This window comes from Cricetulus griseus, chromosome 6 (genome assembly GCF_003668045.3).
Source record: "Cricetulus griseus strain 17A/GY chromosome 6, alternate assembly CriGri-PICRH-1.0, whole genome shotgun sequence".
Classification (NCBI taxonomy): domain Eukaryota; kingdom Metazoa; phylum Chordata; class Mammalia; order Rodentia; family Cricetidae; genus Cricetulus; species Cricetulus griseus.
The window spans coordinates 36,696,861-36,716,887 of NC_048599.1; the positions used below are offsets into that span (position 1 = coordinate 36,696,861).

The 20,027-nt window shown below is 41.5% G+C and overlaps 1 protein-coding gene across 1 annotated transcript in view; it reads right to left on the reverse strand.

Moving 5' to 3' along the window:
- The window catches only part of Macrod2 (mono-ADP ribosylhydrolase 2), a 1,968,760-nt gene that overhangs the window by 199,719 nt on the left and 1,749,014 nt on the right, over nucleotides 1–20,027 (reverse strand). The window contains exon 9 of the mRNA XM_035446323.1: nucleotides 1,767–1,848. Within this exon, the coding sequence (XP_035302214.1) occupies nucleotides 1,767–1,848 (82 nt within the window). The remainder of the gene's footprint in view (nucleotides 1–1,766; nucleotides 1,849–20,027) is intronic.

Below are 20,027 nucleotides of genomic sequence, written 5' to 3' on the forward strand. Positions count from 1 at the left end.
AAAGGAGGGTGGAAGTGTTTAGGTGGAAGCCCCACCAGCATCCATATATATGCAAAAAGGTTGGGATGTTTGGAATCTCCAGCTTGAACCTTTTCAAACCCAGCCCTCAGGAAGCCAAGTGGTGGCCCCTCCTCTAGAGTTGCCTCATTCCAGACTGCCTCAGAGAAAGCCCACCATGGGAGGCTCCACCCTGGAGGGCCTTAAAAGCCCTTCCTTGTGGTTTCCCCTCCTCGTGGTTTTCTCATCTTCCCCTGGGGTCACCCAGGAATGCTTTGCTCACATTAAACCTGGATTTATTAATTTGGTTTGATTGGTTTATTACAACAGCAGCAGCAGATATCCAATAACGGGGGATTCAAAATCAGAAAGGAGAAGGAAAAGGATGATATTAGTGCCACAACAGGCCTCTATTGAGGGAAGTCTGAGGAATTTGAATTATATTTCAGTACAGGAAGTCTTTTCCAGGCCTAAGTGGATTTTTTCTCAGATTTGTCAGTTAATTATAGAGTTAGTTAGGGTGAGGACTGAAGAACCTGGCCCACCTAGAGCATCAGCAGACTTGACACTATTTATTTTATTTTATTTTATTTTATTTTATTTTATTTAAGCACTGCTTGCTCCAGCAACCCAAGTCCTCTTGGAACTGTGGACAGGGCCTGCTCGTTCTTACTTGGCTGTGAAAGATTCTTGAGAAGAATGTGTACCAAAACAACATGCTTTATTTGTTCCTTCCCACCCATTGGATTCATTACTCACTGCATGAAAAACCACTGCAAATGGAGTTGTAAACCAAAAAAGGAAGGAAAGAAAGAAAGAAAGAAAGAAAGAAAGAAAGGAAGGAAGGAAGGAAGGAAGGAAGGAAGGAAGGAAGGAAGGAAGGGGAAGGAGAAGGAGGGAGGGGGAAGAGGAAAGGAAAGGAAGGAAGGAATGAGAGGAAGAAAGGAAGGAAGGAAGGAAGAAAAGAAGGAAGGAAGGAAGGAAAAAGCAGGCTACTAAAAGACAGCTCCTGACAATGCTCAGACAAACTTGAAGTTTTCTACAAGCAATTCTTAGCGTGGCTAAGGAAAGTACTCTGGGCACCATGACCATTAAAAACAACAAGGCATTAAACAAGCCTCAGCCTTAATAGGCTGTAAGAGGGAGGACTGAAAAATATTCAAATTACCCAGTCCAACTAATGGCACATTCAATCCTAAATCCATTACTCAAGGTTCCTTAGTAACCCCTAGGCCTCTTCTACACTCTGAAAAGAAGTGTGAAGTAAGGTGAGTGACGGCCATTCTCTGATTGCCCTCGAAAGGACCATACAGTCATTGCAGTTCAAGGGGAGAAAATTGGGTAAAATGAGGATGAAATACAGTAAAGTCAGAATCCTGACTACAAATAGAAATGGGTTTCCTACAATTTTCAATAAAGGACTTTAACGTGGTTGCTGTACCCATGCAGCCTGGAAGTAAGTCTCCCGAGTTGAGAGAGGACTAGATTGTGCAGTTTGGGACTGGAAGAATGCTCTTCAAGGATTATTTGGTCCAACCCTCGGTTGAGGTGAGGCCTTGAGCCCCAAGAGATATGCTGGCCTGTCTCAGACAATACAGTGACCTCATGGGGTGGGGAAGTTTAGGGCCTTGTCACCCCCTGTAGTTCATGCAAACTATGATATAAGCTTGCAGGCTGACCATAAACAGGAATTACCGTTAGACTCTGAGGAGGGTAAATGCAACAACAGGGAACCCTTGATCCCAAAGCAAACAAACGGCTGTACTCACCAACAGGGAAGAACTCGCTCATTTTCTTTTTGTAGATTTTGAAGTCAACTTCTAGGAAGACACAGAAGATGATTCGGTCCACCTGGAGGCAAACAATAAATGCTTGAAGTGGAAGGAAATATGGCAAAAGTTTACTCAAAGCACAGTTTAGAACAAATAAAGATGAGTGTGAAAGCTTCATATAGATTATTGGTGCTGGAGTACTAACTGCATCACAGCATCAAGTGATGTGTAAGTGTGTGTGTGTGTGTGTGTGTGTGTGTGTGTGTGTGTGTGTGTGTGTGTGTGTGTGTGTGCTCTTGAGTTTATGAGTCATGCCTGAGTGTGCACCTGAGTGTACATGCTCTGTTTATAAAGAAGCCATGGCTGCTTCAGTGGAGAGATGCTACATAAATAAGAGATAATAAATGACAATCAGCCTCGTTATTACAGCAAGCTGTAAATAACGCTGAGATTCTGACAGGCTACCTAGACTTTATGTTCTCTAAAACAGCCACAGGAGAGGCAGATGGACGAGTGACAATAAAGTACACCAGTAAACAAAGAGCTCTTTGTCCTAATCTTGTTACACAAACACAGTAATCAAACCCGTAATCTTTGAATGTGGCCTACAAAGCTTCCATGAGTTTAATTTACATGAAGCCACTTGCTTTTCGACTAACAGACTTTAAAAAGCAGCAGAAATAAAATGATAGTTGTCAGTAACACAAGGTCAATGAACACTTAATTTTGTAGTTATTGTTAAGTAAGTGTCAAATCAGAAGTAAAATGTGTGCACAGTCTCCTTTTTTTTTTCTACTTCGAGAGAGTGTTGGCACATATGGGATTTCTTTGAAATATTCTTGAAATATTCAAGAATAATGTGTCAATGAGAGAAAAGATGGACTAATACAGTACTCATATAAACTCAGGAACTCAATTTTGTATCTGGAACATAAATACTCCCCTCTTTCCTTTTCTCAACAATGAGAAATAAACGTTCAAAACATTCTATCAAGGTACAAGTGACAATTGAATGAAACATCAAAGCATTTCTTGTTGGAGTGGGGGATAGATGTGGGATGGGGATGTAGCAGGACAAGAAAGAACCTAAATAGATGCTACCCCACCTAACCGTTCCACTCTTCCGCCATGTTGAATGCAGATCCTGCCACTCACCATGAGAGTTTTCATTCAGTAGCAAAGAAGCTCTAGTGTGACAGATGGCAGTGGGTCACAAGCCACTGTGAAATCATGTGAGGGAAACAAGTCCAGAGGCTTGGCGCTCTACCTCAACAAGGCTGGACAGCCTCCTGGTCACTCAGTAGAATTCCATTCCATAAAGAATAAGCTACCCTCAAGCTGCCTCATTGACTCCAGTACAAAACAAACAAAAGCACGTGGCCTTAAAAATAGAAAGACAGTGTTGAAATGAGTAGATTTCTTTTTTCCTATTTTCACTTTTGAGTAGGATGTCCAGTCCTAGCTCTGTATTATTAATACTGCCTATATACACAAAAAAGTACAGGTTCCCCCATCAAATCATTTTCCAGGTGAACTATAATTTTAGTTAAAAGGGAGCGATTAAGTCTGTGCATGCCCATACTCCTTATGGCGTGTTTATATCTAGCGGCAAAGACAAAAACCATGCACAATGACAAAAGTGTGTTGCTGAGGAGCAGATTTTATAAAACCATTTCTCCATTATTTTAAAAACACAAAGATACAACAACATATGGATCCATCCATGTTTACTATTAAAATAATAAGTTCGAGGACTTTGGGATAAGTCGGCCTGAGTTTCTTTATAAGCAACACAAAGACAAGCAGAAAAAAGAAACTTGAAATCAACTAACTAGAAGCTAGCACCTGCCACCTAGCTTGGTTCTTCAGTGGAATGATTTGATAAGGCAGCTGCTCCACGATGGAGCAAACATCTTTTTGCCTTATATCCATGTCCACACTATAAAAGTCTCCTTATGTTCTCTGAATGGTGGCCAGTGGTGCAGGCAGTCTGCCCATCCTGTGAAATGCTGCTGTTCAGGAATGCCTCAACTCCCAGTGTGCTGTGATTCTCTTTCATGCATACTAACATGGTTTTAAGATGACTGTGATTTCTGCAAAGGGTGGGGGTTTAAATCCTTAGTGATTTACTTGTTAGAAAGTGAAGAGGTTTGAAACAATATGACATATAGCTGATAGCTATAAACTGTGGGGTAAGTATATGGATGAATTATTTTATTGATTCTTTCCCCAAGTTTGGAACATTTCACAGTTAAAGAATCCAAAGTTGATAAGATTCTCTTGTGTTCCCTTAGTCAGACTCAGTTTTCTAGCTGTGCTGAACCACTTGGAGTTTCCAGAGCCCAAAATTATTCTTCTGTACCTTATGAGCATTGACTGTTTTTCCTTCACATTTATAGTTAAGAACAACAAATCAGGTGATGTTTTATATTTTTAACCATTCATGTATTTCGTGTGTGTGTGTGTGTGTGTGTGTGTGTGTTTGCAAATATGTGCATGAGTGTGAGTGTGTGTGTGTGTGTGTGTTTGCAAATATGTGCATGAGTGTGAGTGTGTGTGTGTGTGTGTGTGTGTGTGTGTGTGTGTTGTGTATGTGTGTGTGTGTGTGTTCCCATGTTGGAGGCTCTTTTAGTAACCATGTTATTTTCTACTATTAACTTCAAACACCATCCGGTTCAGATCAAGATTGCGCAAACATGGTGAGGGATCATAATCTACTTCTGGTTCAATACCCTTAATGACCATGGGGATGATGTAGGTTCAAAATTTATCCATCCGGTTAACTTTCCACAGTTAAAATAGGATGCTGAAGTTGGAGCACTTTAATTTTAAAATAATTGGTTGCTCTAGCTAAATGTCTTTACTTATAGGCCAAACACAGCTAAAACCAGCCTGCCAGCAAATTGAGTCCAAGGATTACCTTCATTCACTATATACTTGTATTCCCTTCTCTACAGTACTATTACATAAGGGTCCCCTTAATTGACTAAAGTCTATTTTTAAAGTCATTCTAGTACTGATAATTCTTCATGCCGTGGTTCTCTTTATAGTACATGAGCATGGTACTACTCTCACTAAGTGGGATCTAAACTCCCATCTCTTAAGTCTGGGCCACCTGTGATCGTAAAGGAATGATGTTAACTGGTTTGTGAGTGAGATGAGGTAATTTGGATTCCGTCTAGTATTCTTGGGAGGATATTTCTTATACACAACCTTCATGTGGCAAGAGCATGCAGAGAACCCACATGTAGCTATTTTGGCAACAGCTCCAGCTGGAAGTGGGTAGCCTTTCCATGATTTCAGCTCCAGGCATTTAAGCCACCCCAGCTGATACACACAGAGCAGAGAAGAGGCACTCCTGCTAGACACTCATTACAAATTCATAAGCAAAGACATAGAAATATATAACGACAGACTTGACATCTTCCCGGCTTCTCCTGGCACCACTTTTTTGAGTCTTGCATTACAGCTCTTTGGTACTTTACATCTGTCGAAAAGCTCAGATTGAACTGATTATACAAGTAGAAACCACCTTTGCATGAGAAGGACACCAGCAGAAAGTTTAACTGCTACAAGATTGGGGGACTAGAAATCTGACTTGTACAAAGAAGAAAGCCCTGCTTATTTCATTCTAGCCCTGGATGAATTCTAAAAGAACCTTTGGCAACTCAGCATGGTACCACTCATTTTTTCTTAAAGCCATTGGACAGCTTCATAAAATGAAGGCTTTTGAGACCATTCATTTATTCATATGTTATCAAGTGAGTTGCCTTCAGTTGTCAGGGCACGGCCCACACACATTCTGTGTCTATGATAACAAGAGTTCAGAAATTGAGTGGCCTTTTTGCAGTATCAGAAAATTAATTAATGATAAAATCGCAGGGCTCCTCACTTGAAATCTTGAATTTTTCTCTTTGATGTTACCTGGAGAGAGACCTATGCTATTGAATGTCTAGGCCTTCCCTTAGATATGAGACAGCAGAGGGGTCATCATCTCTGTGGGCCTCAGTTTTCAAGCTGTATAATAGCAAAGGATGCCATCTCCAGTGTCTCATCCATAGCTGTTATAGTCTCTCCTTGCAGCTGTTTTGTACTGTTTGAATTCAGTAAACTAGACCTACACTTCTGTAGTGGTTCTGGATTTGGGTTCACCACAGGAACAGTTCCTTGGGCTTTGCAGGGCAGAAGCATAGCCACAGCTTTCACTAGGGTGGTGTTTTTAGAGCTCCAGGCAGACTGTGTGTGTTCTTGAGGATCACTTTGGGAAGCAGCAACTGGGGGCTTCAACAGCTTTTTCTGGTCTCTGCCTCAGGTTCTCTGAACACTGAGCTTTGCACATATGCATCCTGGGTCCTTCTGATGGATATTGCATTTTGGGTACCTGTGGTGATATCTTGCTTGTACAAATAAAGCCTGTCTGAAGGTCAGAGAATGGAGCTTGCCACTAGCTAAACATAGAGATCTGGGGGTCTGTACAGACAGACAGGAAGTGAGATAGCTGGGTGGAAACAGGATATAAGCAGGGAGAAACAGGAACTTGCTCTCTTGTCTGCTGAGATGCTAAGGAGATAAAGTGTGACTGTGGCTTGCTCCTTCCAGAGAGTGAGTTGCCAGGAGATGCCAAGTAGCTACTGGGAAGATAGGACGTCCTGGCATTCTCTGGTAAGCCAAGATCATGTGGAGATACACAGATTAATAGAAATGGGTTAATAGCTCAGAGAGAGATAGCCAATAAGAAGCCTGAGCCATCAGCCAAACAGTGTATAATTAATGCAAGCCTCTGTGTGTTTATTTGGGACTAAATGCCTGTGCTGGGACAGAAGCATCCATCCACAGGTACCAAAGCAGTGAGGCAGGTCCACATGCCACTTTGTTGAAGTAGGTTCTGGTTTTCATCCATGGCTTCCACTGTGTCTTATCCTCTCTCTCCCAGGAAGTGTTTCTGAACCACACATCCTACTAACATCCCCCAAGCACTCTTCAGAAGTCTAGCCTGTGAGCCTCAGTTAGGATCTCTCCTCTGACCAGGAAGTACCCCACACTGGGCACGTTGCCATCATTGCACAAGATGTGGTTAGTTAAGAGAAAGGGAAAGAGAGAGAGAGAAAGAAAGAAATCTTTACTCCCTATGTAACTCATAGTATTATGCTTCTGTGGTTAAACTCCAACTGACACAGTCTTTGTATCAGTTCAACGAGGATTATATCACCCAGAGGAACTCAATGAAACACAAAAACTAACAGTTTTCAGAGATGTGTAACCTGTCAAAGAGATTTAATTGCTAATTATTTCCTTCAAATGAATGACATTGAATCCTAGCCTAGCAAATCTGCTCAGTGAACTTCCTAAAGTGTGCATCTCCTCTTCTGTAACTAAGTTCACAATTTAAAATGACTCACTTTGTATTAACAATTGACAGGTAAATTGCATTTGATCTACAATCTAAAGCACAAAAGGCAACATTAATATGTTCTGGAATTTGCCACCTGACATACCCTTCATGACACTGCAAATGAGTATCTTTTAAAGAACCAGGTAACACTCATAAGTCCTTTGTTTCACTAGTTCACGGCACAGGTCCTCACATGTAATATGTAGCTTTAGACATATTTGCAAAGTTCATTGTTCAGCAAACACACCTGACCAAGATATGGGTATGTACCAGATACTTTTTCAAACTAAATTAAATTAAATTCAACTAAATTAAAAAATAAGAAAGTAAACTGGATAGACTCCCTGCTAGATTTGCTAGAAGGCCTGCCTGTAAGTAGACTTTAAGTAGTGGAGGTGGGACTGTCATCTTCTCTTGTGATACTAAGTCCCTTGACTCTCCATTTCAGTGATGGTGTTTTCCCACTGGGTGCTCATTAGATTCACAACAGCAACAGCAATATCCTATACACCAACAGAGATTAAAACCTAATAGCTCTTTAAAATAAACATATAGTATCAAATATTGGTGAGTATGTAGGTTATCAAGAACTTTCACAAGCAGCTTTGAAGAATAAAAATGACCACAACTGCTTTGAATAGTTTTTAACAATACTAAATTAAGTAAATCTATTCACACACTATGACCCTGTAATTTCCACCTCAGGTGCACACCCAGCTGATATGTTCACCAGAAGCATGACTCCAGAAGGTTCAACATAACTATTTTAATATCTCCAATTAGGAAGCTGTTAAATGGCCAGAGATGTATAAACACACCAGTATGTAGTCACATGATGGAATATTAGAAACTAACGAAAAGTGAAAAAGTTTACAGGCACATATAAAACACAGGGAAATGGCACAATGTGGCATAAAAACCCACCAGGAGCAGAATGCACTGGATAACTCCATGTCTGTGATATTCAAAAGTGTTTACAAGTAGATTAAGTCAGCTGTGCTGTTAGCAATTATTTCAGGGTGTGTGCTGCTGGAAGCCATGCTAGAGAATGTCTATCTAGCATCCTTTCTTTTTCTCTTTCTTTCTTTCTTTTTTTTTTTTTTTTGTAATTTGGATGCTGGTTCCCTGGACATACTGTTCAGTTTGTAAAAATTTATCAAGTTGTTCACTCAGGAACTGTATGTAAGCTACTATACTTCAAGAAGAATTTATTTTTTAAGGTTGAAAGTCTATGCTTCAGTTGTCTTGGTCAACCATCAAAAATCTATTTTCATTGACTTAGGGGTCAAAAACATCCTCTAAAGGCTGACCTTCGAAAGGCGATCGCTCCATATATTTCCTCTGAAGCCAACTGCTGCTCACCCATCAAGGCACACAGGAGTAAAGATATATTTCCTTCACCAAGATACTCATTAATCCACAGTGGGAGGTTTTGTGCCCCATAAACATGATGGCATAAGTCCTATTCATCTTTTTTCAGTATTACATCCACTGTTACTGAGGAGGTTACAAGGGAGGCATGCTGGGAGTATCAGGAGCCACCCTCCATTTTTCACAAGCAGCAGTCATAGGACAGCCGACATGGCCAAGATTAGCCAGTATTCAGCAAGAATAGGAGAATGCAAGGATCCGGATCCATGTAAGTGGTCTCCCTGCCCTGAAATTCAGTCGGTGAGCATGTAAATCACAGCATAACTGAGAGTTACCTTGGCTGGCTGGGGTGAAATCACTGCCTTCTTGAAACCACACCAACAGCCTCATCTACACAGGCTGCAGAGGGGTAGAACACAAAATAGTAGTTTCTACTGATAATTGATTTAAACTTCGGAATTTACCAAATTTGGTTAAAGTCACATTTTGAGAGGGTGTGAGATTGGGACGCTTGGTGGGTGAAGGTTCACTGACTCACTAGAGTGTGTGGCTCTGGCAGGCCTTGCCCTTCTCCCCTATCGCCTCTGCCTTGCTAAAAACCATTAGATTACATTCCTAAATCTAGCCACCAAGATCTATTCCCTTATTTGGCCACTTCCTCCTCCTGAGGCTGACTATCAAGGTCCAGCTGTATTGAAATCTAACAATCAGAAGTCCCCTTTGGCTTACTTAGTTAAAATTAAACATCTCATCCTAACAAGGGGTTTGCCCTTTGACCTTTACAAACCACCATTTGCCTATGTACTACATCCATCTCCCCTCTATCTCGAGGCAGTCCTTTGTCCCTTTTCCCTTCTCTCTCGTACCCTAACTCCTTTACCACCACACCCCAGCCCATTCTAATAGACTTCCCCTCTTCACCTTCCTAAAATTACCCCTGCAAGGTCATTTGCGGCTGTTTCTGCCTGAGTCAGAAAGCAGTCACTTTAACTTTGCTTCCCCACTTAATAAAGGATCTCTGTGTGAAAACCAGTGTTTGACTGTGGTTCCAGCCTAAACCTGGGTCCAGGAAGGACCCTGCTGTGTGGAATTTCATTCAGTTGGAGTTATCTTGATGCTTTGAATAAGCCAAAGATAGAGAGGGCAAGACCATTGCAGGCTAACTGACAAAGCCAACCAGGAAGTTGAGATGCTAGGAACTTAGTCCCTCCTCTCACACTAAGTGAAGCAATGAACAATCTTTTTCCCTTCCTGTTGATTAGTTTTCAGTTGTAGCATAACAAATCACAATGAAATCAAAAGCTTCAACAACAGCATTTACTATCTCACCTGTTCTAAGCACACAGGAAAACCAGGCCCAACCTGCTTGAGTCTTCCGGCCAGTCTCAGAAACTACATTGCAGTCCTCACCCGAGGCTGGAGATTTGCCTCCAAACCCACCTTTCCCAACTGTCAGTAGAATTCTGTTCCTACTCTTAAAACTATTGACCATTAGAGACGTTGTTTAGCTCACAAAGGCTACATGTAACTCCTACCTGTGGATATGGACATGGGTGCTTTCTTCCTCCTGGCCTAGCAAGAGTATCTCCAGGATGTTCCTTATTCCCAAGCTCTAGAGTCTTGTTTTAAGAACCCATCTAGTTAGGGGGCGGGAGAGATGGCCCTGTAGGCTATTCTTGTTGCATAAGCATGACTACTTGAGGTCCAAGCTCTAGAGTCTTGTTTTAAGAACCCATCTAGTTAGGGGGCGGGAGAGATGGCCCTGTAGGCTATTCTTGTTGCATAAGCATGACTACTTGAGGTTGCTACCGGGAACACGTGTAAAGGTAGAAGTGAACCAATCATGGAAAGTTGTCCTTCTGTCTCTACAAGCACAGTGGAATGTAATGGTGTATACACATGCAAACACACACACTTTAAGTAAAGTTAACAAAGGACCTATCTAATTAGGTCAGGTCCACTAGGACAATTTCTCTTTTAATTAAGTCATTGATTAAACTCCTTAGTCATAGCTTTAACAATCACCTTTCCTAACCAAGCTGTTACTGAGTCATTATGTTTGCCATATGCACCCATAGGGAAGAGAAGTCTGAACAAAGCAAGTACCCATAGAGATGAGTACCCGAATCCTAGGGCCCATTGTAGTCTTCCGTTTCCCATATAAGCTATTTCCATGTTACCAACTCCCCCATATATCAGTTTATTTTTCCCACTGCCCTGTTTTTTGTCCTAGGAGGAAGCTACTTACTCCTTCCCAAGCCTCAATTTCCTCAACTCTAATATGGAAATAGAGACATGGTAGGATTTAGGGTCTTAAAACAATGCTGGTCTCTTAGCTTGGGGTTCTGTGAGCCCAAGATCCAGCATAGTGTGATTGTTCAAAACATTCTGTTCAATTCATCTCTAGGCAGAAGTCAGCTGCACTGGGCAATTCTCTGGAACCTCATTTTGGCAGATGGCATAGTCAGTTCCTTGCAATTGTAAGCACAGGTTTCTATTTCCACAGTAGTAGGCCATTGGGCATATCCTCACCAGCTATCTGAAAGTGTCCTGCATTTTTCTTTTCTTTTCTTTTCCTTTCCTTTTTGACTCTATCATCAAGCTAGAAAAGATGTATCGAATCCTCCCTGGTTTTGAATCTCTTGAATTCCTCCTTGGCTGACTCCTAAATCCAGATGAAAAGGATACATGTGGTGGGGTGATGACCATTTGGGTAAGTACTCAGACTGAGAGTGAAATGATGCAGACACTTTGTTACTCACCAAAGGTCTTTCGAAGGGGTCTTTAGATCAGTTTTCTAAACCAGATCACAATAAGGTCCTAGCCAGGTGAGCCTACTACCTGTGCTTTGTTAGTAAAAGGTACCCCACCCCAAGGTTTTAAGGAATTCATTCGATCTTAAAAATGGCTAGTAAAATGCATGAAGAACACCTGTAACATACAAATGGGGGACATGGGAGCTCCACAGAGCCATAGCCATCACTGGACAGCTGCAAGCTTTGGGGGCTCTTTCCCCAGTCCACCAGCCCACTTCCCGTTCTTTGGAGTGCTTTACACTCTTTAAAAAGATTTATTTATGTGTATACATGTGAGTGTATGCCCAGGTATATGTGCATGCCCATAGAGGCCAGAAAAAGTTTCTAGACCTAGAATTTCTAGTGGCTGTGAGCCATCAGACTTGTGCTAGGAATCGAACTCCAGGCCTCTGCAAAAACAACTACTCTTAAATGCTGGGCCATCTTTCTAGCTGCCTGCTTTTTCTTTCTTAATAAGCTGAATCTATTCCATTTTTTTTAGTTATGTGTCTCTGGTGGAGTCTTTTGCCATGGAACCCCAAAGCCCTCTGAACTCAGGTCTCTGGCTGAGACTTCTAAGTATGTTCTTCCTGACAGTTGGGCTTTCTCACGGGTTTTCTTGCTTCTGTGGATAATCTAAAAGGCATGACTTTTCTTCATTTTCCTGTTCCTAGCAGCTGCCAGGATTCTCGGCTTGTCTGTGCTGTTGTTTTTCTCTCAGATTCTAATAAAAACTGTCCTTGATCTTTAAAAAAAGGCTCATATATATAATACATACACAACTTTCTAGCCGTGGCTCTGTTAGCCAGTGAGAGAGAAATGGTCAGGGGACACTCAAGCACTGTAATGGAAAGATTTCTCAGAACCCCGAGGAAGTGCTTGTTCTGGTGTTTTAATGTCCCTTTAAGTTTCAATAATTATCTTTCTTCTGTGTCTTTCTTAAAGGTACAAAGCACATTCACACTCATGGCAGCCACAGCAGAAATCTGCATCTCAAACTCTGAATTGCAGAAGGAGGCAATTGTCTTGCCATGTTCTCAGAGAAATTTGGATGAGCTGGGGAGCATTTATAACCCATAAACATTTAAAGGGCACTTTTTGCATTTTGAAATTGCCTCTGCATGCATGAGAAGGATCTTTTATTGTGTGTGTGTGTGGGGGGGGGGGTTGCAAACCCAGTACATCTGTCATTCCTGTGGCAACACTATTCAGACTCTTTTACTCTTTCTGTTTTGTTTGGATAAATTGCTCCTTTTGACTTTTCTTCAACTCTTAAAAAAATGGCCATGTAGCTGAAGAGCTTTAAGTTATTTTGGTTTGAGCTGGAGGGTTATTTGTACAAAAGTTAATTTCCAGTTTTGCCTCATATTGATCAAAAATGGACATCCTTGCAAATGTCACATCTATCATGGTTCTTGAAGCTATTCCAAATGTTGAGCGTAAAATACAGGTCTGCATATACATGTGCTTTGGTCCTACAATTTCAAATTCTGACAAAGCAAGCTCATCTTCCTTGCCCTTGTAATCAAAGTGGTCCTGGGAGACACTGGGCTCCAGGTGGAGCGGGGCTGGCACAGAATGGGGCTGGTGTCAGTAAAGATAGAGAGAAGTTTCTACTCCCTCTTCTATGATGCCCCCTGAGTCTTAGTCATACAGGTTGTGTTGTAGATATATTAACCAGGGCTGAGCGCTGCACATATTTTTATCATTGTACATTTCATAATGGTCTCTATCTGGAAGTTACAGGCAATTAATAGCTGCTGAGAGAATGGGAATCAATTGTCTTCTGGGAATTAGTCCTCTGATTGTATAGGTTATCCAATCTTATGTGGGCAGTCCTAAACACATGCACATGTGTGCAGCACTAAAGTCACTCAGCAGGTGGCATCTGTAAATGTACATATACATATGCAATATACATTAGATATATACATTATTTATATATCAATAACAAAAATGTAAAAGAGCAGCTTACAATGCTGGCTACATCTGTGTTTCCCTTGAGGACCAAGGATGGTCGTTCTGCTTTCACTTCTGCTACAGGCACTGTTGAGTGGAATGACAGACAACACTTCGCCCATGTTGACCCTCTCTTCCTGGAGTCAACCATCCTCCCATGACAGACCCCAGCAGATGACAGCCTTCCTCCTGTGACAGACCCAGGGCCCAGCCTCCTCACTATAACAGCAGCCAGTCTGAAGGAGCTTGTGGGAAAGGCTGAATGGTGTGCCCCACCACCATCCGTCCCCTACAGCAGGACTCTCAATACCTTAGAACATGGATGTAGTTGGAAAGAGAATTTAAAGAGGTGATAAAAGGAAGTCTTGAACCCCAATCCAGGTGATAACTGTGTTTGTAAGAAGAGGTAACTGTAACGGGATGCAATGGGATGCACAGAGGGAGAGGGGCATCTGCAAGCCAGACAGGGAAACTAAAGAAGCCATGAAAGCTGATACCAAACTATTTCTCTTTCAGCCTTCAGCTATAAGGAAATGCATTTTTTTCCCTATAGTTTAAACTACATGGTCTGCTATTTTACAAGACACTCCTGGCACATTAGTGCACTCTAGCAGCTCAGGCACCCTTTGAGGGATCACCTGACTCTTCACTGCCATTACCACAGTGCAACTTCTCCCAACCTGGCTTCCCGCATGTTCCCTCCTGCTGTAGGTATTGATCAATGCTGCCTTCCCACGAAGCTCCTGACTGCACATCTCATGCTCAGTGTACTGCCTGGATAAACTTGACCCCTGACAACACTAGATAGATTCCATGCCATCTCTTAGCATCTAGCCTGTCAGAAGTTAATTCAGCCCTGGAGTGTCTAACTCCATGAAAGAACCCAACTCCTCAGTGCATTTTGCTGTCATTTGCAGGGTACACTAAGTACCCTCAAACTAAGAAGATGCTGCCAGGAATAGGCCTTTTGACTCAAATCTCTTTTTCCCCATCCAGTCTGTGACATGAAATTACCCTCCCAATGTTAGAACTATTGTTCATGCAGCTCATGTCAACCCCCGACCCAGCTGCAACTCCCTATTGTATATTTCATACTCCTGCCTCTCGGAACACGCTTTCCTCTTTCTTTTATTTGATTAAGAACATCTGCAGAGGTGGTTCAGATACAAAAGTTAATAATTACTCCTTCTTTGTCACGGTAATTAAAAATCTCAAGGAACAATTGTCATTCATCGCTGTCTATGAGTTTGCCAATGAGAACAGTGCTCTATAAAGCCAAGGAATCATGACCTTAAAAAAAAATGCTGTTATTAGGAGAAATAAAAATCTCTCCTCACAGGGAGAAAGAAGAACTTTATGCCTAGTCATAGGGTGGCTCTGCAGGCTGGTTAAGATGCTCTAAGGGTGGGGAGGGCTACCACACAACTCTGCAAGGCCCCGTGTGTATTATCACATCTTCCCGTTGCCATTAGCATCTGACATGCTCTGCAGATGCCATTTACAGTTCAAAGAGAAACTCATTAACATATCTTCCAAAAGAGCATTCTGTGAGGACAAAAGCCGGTTTTTGTCTTTTTTTTTTTCTTCCTCAGGCTGGTGGCCCTCCCACTTTTGCAAGAAAGAATCTCTTTGTTCAAAAGGGAAACTTCAAGAGCACAATCTCTCTCCAGTAATTTTCCATAGGCTCATGTCTCAGACAACATGAAGCAGCAAACCAAAATGGTTCTATCATCAATTCCCCCTGAGGCTGATGGTGGCAGCAGTGGTATGTGGTGGGAAGAGGCGGGGCTGTTTTGGTCTGAGTGTATGCTGTGTATAAAAGACAGAAAGGAAGAAACTACTGTCAGCGTTTATCCCCTGACTGGTCCTCTAGTCTCCATCTCCTTCAACATGCAGGATTTGTTCCCAGCTCCACTCTGATTTTGCATTTTTATCTCCCATGGGTATCCCATGTGGTCTCTGTGTCTTTGAATGTCAGATAGGAGAACATGCCTCCCACATTGACTGCAATTCCCCATCAAGAGACATTGTCTTTTAATTGGTCATCCTTTTACCTGCCAGTTCACAGAGTCAACCATTTGGAGAAAAGAGTTGGTCCTGGCTCCTTTTATGTCAGGAGTTGCCTTCACTTTCCTCCCTTTCTCTTGCATGTAGGTCATCTACCCTGGCCCAGCTTCTGATACACTCTGTCATTAAACTCTGAGGCTTCAGTAAGGCTGCTGTCCACTTTATATTTTGAACTCACAACTTCCAGTGATTCTGTTAAGGCTTTTCAGTGTTTATTATCAAATATTTTTGACAGCTAAGTCTCCCTCAGGGGAAAGGCATGGAGGCAGAGTGCCCCTGCAACATTCTGCTTAACTTGGGTTTTGTCATATCGTCTTTTATTTAACGCCTGCATGAAATGTCTTTGTAAAGATGAAAACAATGTTTCCCCTCAAATCGTCACTGACCCTTGAGGAAGACCTGCTCTGTTTGTATAATGCCTTCAAGTCCTTGCTGTTCTCCATGGGGGATGGAAGAAGCCCATCCAGTCAGAAAATTAAGATGTACTGACAGAAAGCCAGTATGCTTATTATAATGATGCATGACAGAAACAAACAGGTGATGGATAATTAGGTCAACAGGAAGACTCCCTTTGCCCCCACCACCCACAGCCTCCTCTCATGCTTCCCTCCTCCCTTCCTTTTCCCTCTTGTTTTTGAACATGCTTTTACTACAGTGACCAGTACAGCTTCAAACTCACTATCCTCTGGCCTCAGTCTCTTGAGAGCCTGGGGTTCAGGTCTGAGCCACCATAATGCCTGGATAGAGATAGATGTTGGCAGGGTTTAATTCAATTGTTTCAACATAAAGGAACACATTCCTTCAAATTCTACAATTCTAAAGTATGATTCAGATTTTTAGACTTTACATTTTCAAGCTATGTATATTGTAAGTTTAAGCAAAGGGCATGGTAAAGAAACCATCAAGATGCCTCTCCATGGTCAGCAGGGAGGTTTTTATTATAGATAAGAGAGAGAAAGACAGCCTGAGGAATTTGGGGGGTCTGTCATGGTGACAGACTTGGGGACACAGATAGGAGCAGAGACAAAAGGCAGGAAGAGAAGCAGCCAGGGCTCTGGGAACAGAGAAGATGAAGAGTCCTGAAATTTATTAGGAGTTAAGAGGAAGGAGGGCAGGTTAGAGGGAACAGCCTGAGAACAGCTCTGATATGCTGCAAGCTTGTTTGAGTTGACAGAGAACTAGATGCCCTCTCTGGAAGGTAGAGGTGTTCGAGCCAGTAAGAAATCGATGACTTCTCCTGAGAAACAGAAACCCATTTTATAAGGTTTCTGAGGTTTGCTGAGAGCTTACCTGATCAGAGTCCAGCCTGACCTGAGCCTAGACGGTCATCTTGGTGATGGCGGTGGGAGGTGTGTGTGTGTGGGGGAGTGGGACCTGACAGGAAGACCCAAAAATCTTTTCAAGGGAAGACAAGGACTTTTGGTGATTGGATATTTCTATGTTGTATGCATACCTGGTTTCAAATGTGTAAGCTCAGATTCACCCAGAACACTGGTGAGCACAGTGAAATACCCATTACACTAAGTTTCCAGTAAGAAAGTCATCTTTTCAATTAAACCAACAACCAAGGAACAAACAAATGACTAAAGGACCTGAGAACAGCCTGGCGTTGATGGCACTCGGGAGGCAGAGGCAGAGGCAGGTGGATCTTCTGTGAGTTCCAGGCCAGCCTGGTCTCCAGAGCGAGTGCCAGGATAGACTCCAAAGCTATACGGAGAAACTCTGTCTCAAAAAACCAAAAAAAGGACCTAAGAACAAGAAAGAAAAATCTATGTTATACAAATGCCTCTTCAGGTTGATCTCATTTGCACTGGAGACACGTGAGAGTAATGGAATAGTGACTTTCTGAAAATAGGCAACATATGGCCTTTCCTTTACCTAGACTTTCTTCTACAACATCTTTTGCTGTAACCCCTTTAAAACCTATTAAACCAGATTCTACTGCAACATCTGTGATGCTAGAAGCTGCAAGCCGATTCCTGGTTTCACTTATGTTTCTAATGCTGCTTACAGGTTAAAAGCTAAGGGCAATCAAAATAAAGACATGGTTCACCATTTCATTAGAAAATGATGAACCTCATTTACAAGTGAGCTGTATCAAGGATGTTCCACCCAACCATCCTCCAATAGAAGTGCACAAATCACAAAAACATATAAGCAGAAATGGTCTATTGGAACAATCCATAACTTACACTTTATAGTAAGCAGTATGAAAAAAAATCTCCAAGATTCCCCCATCAGTTTTGTCCCACTTCTGTTTATTCTCATCAGTGCTTTTCAATTGATTTCTATTAGTTTGCCCCTCCATTATATTCTGCAAAATGGAAGTATTCATACAGATTTATTTGCTGGATACAGCAGCAATTTTCTTTCATCTGAACACCCTGGACTCTCTTTGTACTGCATTTTCCTCTATGGGTGGCAAAGAGAATGTGGTTTTAGTCCATTTTGACAGAACAAAGTGATTTCCTAGTTGGGCACCAAAGAGAAAGAATGGCCTTTCCACAAGAGAGTGGTACCCAGAGCAGACCACCCTCCTGTGTTTCACATAAGTTCATACTGTCTACACGTAGTTCCAGGAACTATGTCACACCCACTGGCTTCGTAATGGGGACTGTCTGAGGGTCAGGGACTACAGGATGTCCACACATGTAGAACACTCATGATCCAACATGCTAACCATCAACAAAATAACAGAGCAATCTACTGTAAAACCAAAGCCTTTTCCATAGAGGACTTTGACATAGTTGAGAAATTAACCCTTCTACCACATCACTGTATCCTTTCCCAAAGACTTAACATAGAGTCAAGTACACTTCAAATGGTTTGTTTTCCAGACTGTCTATATATTTCAGAACTTGGAAATAGAAGAGAACCCTGGTTAAAGTTCTTTTGTGGATTTTTCCAAATACTTCATAATTCTGTTTAGACAATTAAGGATTGGCTTCATCCTGCCAACTTTCCAAAAGTCTATCATAGAGGATTGGTTTGTTTATAATTAATTAATAATTCAGTCCATGGAAGAAATCCATTCTTACAGTAGAAAGTTTGTCATGGATTTTTGGCAATAATTTGGTTATTTTAGCAGTATGCCTAAGCATTTGAATGGAGGTCCTCAATCTCCCACACTAGAGCTCATGAATAATGCCTTGCGAAATTATGATCATAGGTAAAATTTCCTTAGAATTAAATCTTTTAGCTTAAAACTATACTTAAGCTTCAAAAATCCTACTTATGTTTTCTTTGAGTAGAAATATTCCTTTCCATACTTGTATGAAAGTGGGGCTCCTTTTCTACCTTTGGGATATATTATACCCACATTAGATAATTATTGGTTTTAAAGAGCAGTAGCACTCTTTTCTTGAGCCTATGGTAGAGTGGCCAAAAAAGAGTACGACAATAAATATAAATACACTAGATTTTGAATTTTATTCACCACTTTCTTGGTTATTTCTAGTGAACTGGAAAATTTAATGTTTTAGTAAATAGAGTAAAACTAATGACAGATCATTTCCATATCTCAGCTATTCGAGGAGATGATGTCTATGAGGTACATGCTACCTAGTAGCTATGAAGTATGGCAGCTATCACTCTTCCCAAGGTTTGAGTTGGTCTACATGCAAAGATAGTCTTGGTCATCTTCAGACTGCTTATTGTGTTCTCAAATCAGAAGTCAAAACATGCTTCATGAATTATCTAATGTACTCCTGTTGTGGGATATTTTGATCACACTTTGATACTCCCAAGACTGCCAATAAAGTTTGCTTTGAATTAGAGGGCTGGGCTAGCTACTAGCTGACCAAAACTAGTTGTAGATGTTTTGGCAGACCAAGGACATATAGAGTGACATAGGAAGTTGTAGGTGGGGCTTAGAAAGATTCTCTGCGCCTTTTCATCAAAAAGGGAGAAAGGAGGTCATTAGTTGCTTATCTGCCACTTCTCTGATCATTCAGGTTCTTACCCTGACACCTGACTCCCAAGTTTTTATTGATAAAGAGTAATTAGATAAATGTTTCATATTCCAATTTATAATGGCCTATCTGCTCTAGACTTTAAGAGCTATTGTCAGTAGTAAGGTTATTTCTTACTTGCTATCTTTCCCCATATTAACTCCTTGACCAAGAAGTAAATCCACATAGAGAAGTACTTGGTAGTATCTATATTTACATCTCTAAAATACATAAACATAACAGGCTTTTTTGGACTACCAGCCCCCAAATTGTGATACAACAACTTATTGTTAATTGTGAAAGCTCAACCTTAGCTTAGGCTTGTTTCTAACTAGCTCTTGTAACTTAACCCATTTCTATTAATCTACGTGCTGTTTCATGGCTCATGGTTTTTTTTTTTTTTTTTTACCTCCATTCATGCATGCCCTGCTTCCTCTATGTCCTACTGGCAACGTCTCCTTTCTTCCTCTCTGAGTCCCCTCTGTCCCCAGAAGTCCTGCCTAATCTCATCCTACCTAGCTATTGGCCATTCAGCTTTCTATTAAACCAATCACAGTAACACATCTTCACATAGTGTAAAGAAATATTATGTAACACTAGGTTTCAAACCTGAGTTAGCACAAAACCTCTAAGGTGAGTGAAAATGATAGTTCCTCTTTTCTTTATAGTTGTCAGACTTTGTGGGTTTAGGCTTAGAGCAATGCCCAAGAATGAGCACTGGGTA